This window comes from Oncorhynchus gorbuscha, linkage group LG25 (assembly GCF_021184085.1).
Source record: "Oncorhynchus gorbuscha isolate QuinsamMale2020 ecotype Even-year linkage group LG25, OgorEven_v1.0, whole genome shotgun sequence".
NCBI lineage: Eukaryota > Metazoa > Chordata > Actinopteri > Salmoniformes > Salmonidae > Oncorhynchus > Oncorhynchus gorbuscha.
In genome coordinates, this window is record NC_060197.1 from 49881915 (window position 1) to 49892136 (window position 10222).

The following is a 10222-nucleotide window of genomic DNA, read 5'->3' on the forward strand; positions in this document are numbered from 1 at the left end:
CTATGTGTAGTGTGTCTATGTGTCTATGTGTCTGTGTCTATGTGTCTATGTGTAGTGTGTCTATGTGTCTGTGTCTATGTGTCTATGTGTAGTGTGTCTATGTGTAGTGTGTCTATGTGTCTATGTGTCTGTGTCTATGTGTCTATGTGTAGTGTGTCTATGTGTCTGTGTCTATGTGTCTATGTGTAGTGTGTCTACGTGTAGTGTGTCTACGTGTAGTGTGTCTATGTGTAGTGTGTCTATGTGTAGTGTGTCTATGTGTAGTGTGTCTATGTGTAGGTTGTCTATGTGTCTATGTGTAGTGTGTCTATGTGTCTATGTGTAGTGTGTCTATGTGTCTATGTGTCTATGTGTCTATGTGTAGTGTGTCTATGTGTAGTGTGTCTGTGTTTATGTGTCTATGTGTAGTGTGTCTATGTGTCTATGTGTCTATGTGTCTATGTGTAGTGTGTCTATGTGTCTATGTGTCTATGTGTCTATGTGTCTATGTGTAGTGTGTCTATGTGTAGTGTGTCTATGTGTCTATGTGTCTATGTGTCTATGTGTAGTGTGTCTATGTGTCTATGTGTTTGTGTCTATGTGTAGTGTGTCTATGTGTCTATGTGTAGTGTGTCTATGTGTCTATGTGTCTATGTGTAGTGTGTCTATGTGTCCATGTGTCTATGTGTCTATGTGTAGTGTGTCTATGTGTCTATGTGTAGTGTGTCTATGTGTCTATGTGTCTATGTGTCTATGTGTAGTGTGTCTATGTGTCTATGTGTAGTGTGTCTATGTGTCTATGTGTAGTGTGTCTGTGTGTCTATGTGTCTATGTGTAGTGTGTCTGTGTGTCTATGTGTCTATGTGTCTATGTGTTTATGTGTCTATGTGTAGTGTGTCTATGTGTAGAGTGTGTCTATGTGTCTATGTGTCTATGTGTCTATGTGTCTATGTGTAGTGTGTCTATGTGTAGTGTGTCTATGTGTCTATGTGTAGTGTGTCTATGTGTCTATGTGTCTATGTGTCTATGTGTAGTGTGTCTATGTGTAGTGTGTCTATGTGTAGTGTGTCTATGTGTAGTGTGTCTATGTGTAGTGTGTCTATGTGTCTATGTGTAGTGTGTCTATGTGTCTATGTGTAGTGTGTCTATGTGTCTATGTGTCTATGTGTAGTGTGTCTATGTGTAGTGTGTCTATGTGTCTATGTGTCTATGTGTCTATGTGTCTATGTGTAGTGTGTCTATGTGTAGTGTGTCTATGTGTCTATGTGTCTATGTGTCTGTGTGTCTATGTGTAGTGTGTCTATGTGTAGTGTGTCTATGTGTAGTGTGTCTATGTGTAGTGTGTCTATGTGTCTATGTGTAGTGTGTCTATGTGTCTATGTGTAGTGTGTCTATGTGTAGTGTGTCTATGTGTAGTGTGTCTATGTGTCTATGTGTAGTGTGTCTATGTGTCTATGTGTCTGTGTGTAGTGTGTCTATGTGTCTATGTGTAGTGTGTCTATGTGTCCATGTGTAGTGTGTCTATGTGTCTATGTGTCTATGTGTCTGTGTGTTGTGTGTCTATGTGTCTATGTGTAGTGTGTCTATGTGTCCATGTGTAGTGTGTCTATGTGTCTATGTGTCTATGTGTCTATGTGTCTATGTGTAGTGTGTCTATGTGTAGTGTGTCTATGTGTCTATGTGTAGTGTGTCTATGTGTCTATGTGTCTATGTGTAGTGTGTCTATGTGTAGTGTGTCTATGTGTCTATGTGTAGTGTGTCTATGTGTCTATGTGTCTATGTGTAGTGTGTCTATGTGTCTATGTGTAGTGTGTCTATGTGTAGTGTGTCTATGTGTAGTGTGTCTATGTGTAGTGTGTCTATGTGTAGTGTGTCTATGTGTCTATGTGTAGTGTGTCTATGTGTCTATGTGTAGTGTGTCTATGTGTCTATGTGTCTATGTGTAGTGTGTCTATGTGTCTATGTGTAGTGTGTCTATGTGTCTATGTGTCTATGTGTAGTGTGTCTATGTGTAGTGTGTCTATGTGTCTATGTGTCTATGTGTAGTGTGTCTATGTGTCTATGTGTCTATGTGTCTATGTGTCTATGTGTAGTGTGTCTATGTGTAGTGTGTCTATGTGTAGTGTGTCTATGTGTCTATGTGTAGTGTGTCTATGTGTCTATGTGTAGTATGTCTATGTGTCTATCTGTAGTGTGTCTATGTGTCTATGTGTCTATGTGTAGTGTGTCTATGTGTAGTGTGTCTATGTGTCTATGTGTCTATGTGTCTATGTGTAGTGTGTCTATGTGTAGTGTGTCTATGTGTCTATGTGTCTATGTGTCTATGTGTCTATGTGTAGTGTGTCTATGTGTAGTGTGTCTATGTGTAGTGTGTCTATGTGTAGTGTGTCTATGTGTCTATGTGTAGTGTGTCTATGTGTCTATGTGTCTATGTGTAGTGTGTCTATGTGTCTATGTGTAGTGTGTCTATGTGTCTATGTGTCTATGTGTAGTGTGTCTATGTGTAGTGTGTCTATGTGTAGTGTGTCTATGTGTAGTGTGTCTATGTGTCTATGTGTAGTGTGTCTATGTGTCTATGTGTAGTGTGTCTATGTGTCTATGTGTCTATGTGTAGTGTGTCTATGTGTCTATGTGTCCATGTGTAGTGTTTCTGTGTGTCTATGTGTAGTGTGTCTATGTGTAGTGTGTCTATGTGTCTATGTGTCTATGTGTCTATGTGTAGTGTGTCTATGTGTAGTGTGTCTATGTGTAGTGTGTCTATGTGTAGTGTGTCTATGTGTCTATGTGTAGAGTGTCTATGTGTCTATGTGTAGTGTGTCTGTGTGTCTGTGTGTCTATGTGTAGTGTGTCTGTGTGTCTATGTGTAGTGTGTCTATGTGTAGTGTGTCTGTGTGTCTATGTGTAGTGTGTCTATGTGTCTATGTGTAGTGTGTCTATGTGTCTATGTGTCTATGTGTAGTGTGTCTATGTGTCTATGTGTCTATGTGTCTGTGTGTAGTGTGTCTATGTGTAGTGTGTCTATGTGTAGTGTGTCTATGTGTCTGTGTCTATGTGTCTATGTGTTTATGTGTCTATGTGTCTATGTGTCTATGTGTCTATGTGTCTATGTGTCTATGTGTAGAGTGTGTCTATGTGTAGAGTGTGTCTATGTGTCTATGTGTCTATGTGTAGAGTGTGTCTATGTGTCTATGTGTAGAGTGTGTCTATGTGTCTATGTGTCTATGTGTAGAGTGTGTCTATGTGTCTGTGTGTCTATGTGTCTATGTGTCTATGTGTAGAGTGTGTCTATGTGTCTATGTGTAGTGTGTCTATGTGTAGTGTGTCTGTGTGTCTATGTGTAGTGTGTCTATGTGTCTATGTGTAGTGTGTCTATGTGTCTATGTGTCTATGTGTAGAGTGTGTCTATGTGTCTGTGTGTCTATGTGTCTATGTGTAGTGTGTCTATGTGTCTATGTGTAGTGTGTCTGTGTGTCTATGTGTAGTGTGTCTATGTGTCTATGTGTCTATGTGTAGTGTGTCTATGTGTAGTGTGTCTATGTGTCTATGTGTAGAGTGTGTCTATGTGTCTATGTGTCTATGTGTAGAGTGTGTCTATGTGTCTATGTGTAGTGTGTCTATGTGTAGTGTGTCTATGTGTCAATGTGTCTATGTGTAGTGTGTCTATGTGTAGTGTGTCTATGTGTCTATGTGTCTATGTGTAGTGTGTCTATGTGTAGTGTGTCTATGTGTCTATGTGTCTATGTGTCTGTGTGTCTATGTGTAGTGTGTCTATGTGTAGTGTGTCTATGTGTAGTGTGTCTATGTGTAGTGTGTCTATGTGTCTATGTGTAGTGTGTCTATGTGTCTATGTGTAGTGTGTCTATGTGTAGTGTGTCTATGTGTAGTGTGTCTATGTGTCTATGTGTAGTGTGTCTGTGTGTCTATGTGTCTGTGTGTCTATGTGTCTATGTGTAGTGTGTCTATGTGTCTATGTGTAGTGTGTCTATGTGTCCATGTGTAGTGTGTCTATGTGTCTATGTGTCTATGTGTCTATGTGTCTATGTGTAGTGTGTCTATGTGTAGTGTGTCTATGTGTCTATGTGTAGTGTGTCTATGTGTCTATGTGTCTATGTGTAGTGTGTCTATGTGTAGTGTGTCTATGTGTCTATGTGTAGTGTGTCTATGTGTCTATGTGTCTATGTGTAGTGTGTCTATGTGTCTATGTGTAGTGTGTCTATGTGTAGTGTGTCTATGTGTAGTGTGTCTATGTGTAGTGTGTCTATGTGTAGTGTGTCTATGTGTCTATGTGTAGTGTGTCTATGTGTCTATGTGTAGTGTGTCTATGTGTCTATGTGTCTATGTGTAGTGTGTCTATGTGTCTATGTGTAGTGTGTCTATGTGTCTATGTGTCTATGTGTAGTGTGTCTATGTGTAGTGTGTCTATGTGTCTATGTGTCTATGTGTAGTGTGTCTATGTGTCTATGTGTCTATGTGTCTATGTGTAGTGTGTCTATGTGTAGTGTGTCTATGTGTAGTGTGTCTATGTGTCTATGTGTAGTGTGTCTATGTGTCTATGTGTAGTATGTCTATGTGTCTATGTGTAGTGTGTCTATGTGTCTATGTGTCTATGTGTAGTGTGTCTATGTGTAGTGTGTCTATGTGTCTATGTGTCTATGTGTCTATGTGTAGTGTGTCTATGTGTAGTGTGTCTATGTGTCTATGTGTCTATGTGTCTATGTGTCTATGTGTAGTGTGTCTATGTGTAGTGTGTCTATGTGTAGTGTGTCTATGTGTAGTGTGTCTATGTGTCTATGTGTAGTGTGTCTATGTGTCTATGTGTAGTGTGTCTATGTGTCTATGTGTAGTGTGTCTATGTGTCTATGTGTCTATGTGTCTATGTGTAGTGTGTCTATGTGTAGTGTGTCTATGTGTCTATGTGTAGTGTGTCTATGTGTCTATGTGTAGTGTGTCTATGTGTCTATGTGTCTATGTGTAGTGTGTCTATGTGTCTATGTGTCCATGTGTAGTGTTTCTGTGTGTCTATGTGTAGTGTGTCTATGTGTAGTGTGTCTATGTGTCTATGTGTCTATGTGTAGTGTGTCTATGTGTAGTGTGTCTATGTGTAGTGTGTCTATGTGTAGTGTGTCTATGTGTCTATGTGTAGAGTGTCTATGTGTCTATGTGTAGTGTGTCTGTGTGTCTGTGTGTCTATGTGTAGTGTGTCTGTGTGTCTATGTGTAGTGTGTCTATGTGTAGTGTGTCTGTGTGTCTATGTGTAGTGTGTCTATGTGTCTATGTGTAGTGTGTCTATGTGTCTATGTGTCTATGTGTAGTGTGTCTATGTGTCTATGTGTCTATGTGTCTGTGTGTAGTGTGTCTATGTGTAGTGTGTCTATGTGTAGTGTGTCTATGTGTCTATGTGTTTATGTGTCTATGTGTCTATGTGTCTATGTGTCTATGTGTCTATGTGTCTATGTGTAGAGTGTGTCTATGTGTAGAGTGTGTCTATGTGTAGAGTGTGTCTATGTGTCTATGTGTCTATGTGTCTATGTGTCTATGTGTCTATGTGTAGAGTGTGTCTATGTGTAGAGTGTGTCTATGTGTCTATGTGTCTATGTGTAGAGTGTGTCTATGTGTCTATGTGTAGAGTGTGTCTATGTGTCTATGTGTCTATGTGTAGAGTGTGTCTATGTGTCTGTGTGTCTATGTGTCTATGTGTCTATGTGTAGAGTGTGTCTATGTGTCTATGTGTAGTGTGTCTATGTGTAGTGTGTCTGTGTGTCTATGTGTAGTGTGTCTATGTGTCTATGTGTAGTGTGTCTATGTGTCTATGTGTCTATGTGTAGAGTGTGTCTATGTGTCTGTGTGTCTATGTGTCTATGTGTCTATGTGTAGTGTGTCTATGTGTCTATGTGTAGTGTGTCTGTGTGTCTATGTGTAGTGTGTCTATGTGTCTATGTGTCTATGTGTAGTGTGTCTATGTGTAGTGTGTCTATGTGTCTATGTGTAGAGTGTGTCTATGTGTCTATGTGTCTATGTGTAGAGTGTGTCTATGTGTCTATGTGTAGTGTGTCTATGTGTAGTGTGTCTATGTGTCAATGTGTCTATGTGTAGTGTGTCTATGTGTAGTGTGTCTATGTGTCTATGTGTCTATGTGTAGTGTGTCTATGTGTAGTGTGTCTATGTGTATTGTGTCTATGTGTCTATGTGTCTATGTGTAGTGTGTCTATGTGTCTATGTGTCTATGTGTAGAGTGTGTCTATGTGTAGTGTGTCTATGTGTCTGTGTCTATGTGTCTATGTGTAGTGTGTCTGTGTGTCTATGTGTCTATGTGTCTGTGTGTCTATGTGTCTATGTGTCTATGTGTAGTGTGTCTATGTGTAGTGTGTCTATGTGTCTATGTGTCTATGTGTCTGTGTGTCTGTGTGTCTATGTGTCTATGTGTCTATGTGTCTATGTGTCTATGTGTAGTGTGTCTATGTGTCTATGTGTCTGTGTGTCTATGTGTCTGTGTGTCTATGTGTAGTGTGTCTATGTGTAGTGTGTCTATGTGTCTGTGTTTATGTGTCTATGTGTAGTGTGTCTATGTGTAGTGTGTCTATGTGTCTATGTGTAGTGTGTCTGTGTAGTGTGTCTATGTGTAGTGTGTATGTGTAGTGTGTCTATGTGTCTGTGTCTGTGTGTCTATGTGTAGTGTGTCTATGTGTCTATGTGTCTGTGTGTCTATGTGTAGTGTGTCTATGTGTAGTGTGTCTATGTGTAGTGTGTCTATGTGTCTATGTGTTTGTGTGTCTATGTGTAGAGTGTGTCTGTGTCTGTGTGTCTATGTGTAGAGTGTGTCTATGTGTCTGTGTGTCTATGTGTAGTGTGTCTATGTGTAGTGTGTCTATGTGTCTATGTGTCTGTGTGTCTATGTGTAGTGTGTCTATGTGTAGTGTGTCTATGTGTAGTGTGTCTATGTGTCTATGTGTCTGTGTGTCTATGTGTCTATGTGTAGTGTGTCTATGTGTAGTGTGTCTATGTGTCTATGTGTAGTGTGTCTATGTGTAGTGTGTCTATGTGTAGTGTGTCTATGTGTCTATGTGTAGAGTGTGTCTATATGTCTATGTGTCTATGTGTAGAGTGTGTCTATATGTCTATGTGTCGGGTGTCTATAGTGTGTGTCTATTGTAATATGTGAATGTCTGTATGTGTAGACACAGTTTCAGGGTGCTGTCCACTTGGCTGGGTGTTGTCTGGCTCCTCCTCCTGCTACTTCTTCTCGTCTGACGGGTTACCATGGAACCAGGCTCGAGACTACTGCTCTAACTACAATGCCCAGCTGGCTGTACTGAAGACTGAACAGGACTGGGTAAGACACACACGTAGGCATGTACACACACCACACGCACACACACGTCCTAACTCTGTATGTGTGTGTGTGGTGCCAGGACTTTGTAACAGGCAGTACCAAGCCGCTGTTCTTCTGGATTGGACTGTCAGATGAGAGGACAGGAGAATGGGAGTGGGTGGATGGAACACCTTATATCATGGATCGCAGGTACCACAGTCTGTGTTCTGATAACGTGTCTGTTCTGATAACGTGTCTGTTCTGATAACGTGTCTGTTCTGATAACGTGTGTGTGTTCTGATAACGTGTCTGTTCTGATAACGTGTCTGTTCTGATAACGTGTGTGTGTTCTGATATCGTGTGTGTTCTGATAACGTGTGTGTTCTGATAACGTGTGTGTGTTCTGATAACGTGTCTGTTCTGATAACGTGTCTGTTCTGATAACGTGTGTGTGTTCTGATAACGTGTGTGTGTTCTGATAACGTGTGTGTTCTGATAACGTGTGTGTGTTCTGATAACGTGTGTGTTCTGATAACGTGTGTGTTCTGATAACGTGTGTGTGTTCTGATAACGTGTGTGTTCTGATAACGTGTGTGTGTTCTGATAACGTGTCTGTTCTGATAACGTGTGTGTGTTCTGATAACGTGTGTGTGTTCTGATAACGTGTGTGTTCTGATAACGTGTGTGTGTTCTGATAACGTGTGTGTTCTGATAACGTGTGTGTGTTTTGATAACGTGTCTGTTCTGATAACGTGTCTGTTCTGATAACGTGTGTGTGTTCTGATAACGTGTGTGTGTTCTGATAACGTGTCTGTTCTGATAACGTGTGTGTGTTCTGATAACGTGTGTGTGTTCTGATAACGTGTGTGTTCTGATAACGTGTCTGTTCTGATAACGTGTGTGTTCTGATAACGTGTGTGTTCTGATAACGTGTCTGTTCTGATAACGTCTGTGTTCTGATAACGTCTGTGTTCTGATAACGTGTCTGTTCTGATAACGTGTGTGTGTTCTGATAACGTGTGTGTGTTCTGATAACGTGTCTGTTCTGATAACGTGTGTGTGTTCTGATAACGTGTGTGTGTTCTGATAACGTGTGTGTTCTGATAACGTGTGTGTGTTCTGATAACGTGTGTGTTCTGATAACGTGTGTTCTGATAACGTGTGTGTGTTCTGATAACGTGTGTGTTCTGATAACGTGTGTCTGTTCTGATAACGTGTGTGTGTTCTGATAACGTGTGTGTGTTCTGATAACGTGTGTGTTCTGATAACGTGTGTGTGTTCTGATAACGTGTGTGTTCTGATAACGTGTCTGTTCTGATAACATGTGTGTGTTTTGATAACGTGTCTGTTCTGATAACATGTGTGTGTTCTGATAACGTGTCTGTTCTGATAACGTGTGTGTGTTCTGATAACGTGTCTGTTCTGATAACGTGTCTGTTCTGATAACGTGTGTGTGTTCTGATAACGTGTGTGTGTTCTGATAACATAACGTGTGTGTTTGTGTGTGTGTGTGTTTAGCCAGTGGAAGCCGGGCCAGCCTGATAACGTGTGTGTGTGTGTTTGTTTTTAGCCAGTGGAAGCCGGGCCAGCCTGATAACGTGTGTGTGTGTGTTTGTTTTTAGCCAGTGGAAGCCGGGCCAGCCTGATAACGTGTGTGTGTGTGTGTGTGTTTGTTTTTAGCCAGTGGAAGCCGGGCCAGCCTGATAACGTGTGTGTGTGTGTGTGTTTGTTTTTAGCCAGTGGACGCCGGGCCAGCCTGATAACGTGTGTGTTTGTGTGTGTTTTTGTGTGTGTGTGTGTTTAGCCAGTGGAAGCCGGGCCAGCCTGATAACGTGTGTGTGTGTGTGTGTTTGTTTTTAGCCAGTGGAAGCCGGGCCAGCCTGATAACTGGAAAGGCCATGGTCTGGGTGGGACAGAGGACTGTGCTATGATACATGCCAACGGACAGCTGAATGATGATCACTGTTCCCGTAGTTACCGCTACGTCTGTCAGGGACACACACTGACACACACTCACTGATACACACATTGTAACTGACACTGATACACACACACACACACACACACACACACACACACACACACACACACACACACACACACACACACACACACACACACACACACACACACACACACACACACACACACACACACACACACACACACACACATTGTAACTCACACACTGATACACACATTGTAACTCACACATTGATACACACATTGTAACTCACACACTGATACACACATTGTAACTCACACACTGATATACACACATACACACACTGATACACACATTGTAACTCACACACTGACACACACATTGTAAATCACACACTGACACACACATTGTAAATCACACACTGACACACACATTGTAAATCACACACTGATACACACACACACACTGATATACACACATAACTCACACACTGATATACACACACACACACACTGATAAACACATTGTAACTCACACACTGACACACGCACACACCAACAAGCTCTCACAGTCTTACTGTAGAATTAGACTTGTATCCACGTTCTCCAAACGTTAAACTTCAAAGTGTTATTTGACACCCTGGGTGCTCAGCATCATTCAGTTTCACCAAATGTCAAATAAATTAAGAGTTAAAGTTTGGGATAGGGTACAAAATACATATACTGAACAAAATTAATGCAACATGGAAAGTGTTGATCAATTTTTCATGAGCTGAAATAAAAAATCATAGAAATGATAGATAAGCACAAAAAAAGCTGATTTCTCTCACATTTATCTCACAAATATGCAGTTTTGTTACACAATACAATGCTGACTGCAGGAATGTCCACCAGATATGTTGTCAGAGGATTGAATGTGAATTTCTATACCATAAGCAACATCATTTTAGAGATTTTTGCAGTACATTCCACCGGCCTCATAACCTCAGT

At 40.8% G+C, this 10222-nt stretch overlaps 1 protein-coding gene across 4 annotated transcripts in view; it reads left to right on the plus strand.

The window, feature by feature from the left end:
- The window catches only part of asgrl2 (asialoglycoprotein receptor-like 2), an 18295-nt gene extending 8889 nt beyond the window's left edge, over positions 1 to 9406 (plus strand). For 3 of the 4 annotated variants that reach the window (XM_046329214.1, XM_046329216.1, XM_046329213.1), the window contains 3 exons: positions 7155 to 7309; positions 7389 to 7498; positions 9149 to 9406. In XM_046329214.1, the coding sequence (XP_046185170.1) occupies positions 7155 to 7309; positions 7389 to 7498; positions 9149 to 9308 (425 nt within the window). In that variant the 3' untranslated portion in view covers positions 9309 to 9406. Of the gene's footprint in view, positions 1 to 7154; positions 7310 to 7388; positions 7499 to 8806; positions 8874 to 9148 lie in introns of those variants that run through there. The other variant, XM_046329215.1, reaches the window with a different exon arrangement.
- Positions 9407 to 10222: the final 816 nt, after the last annotated feature.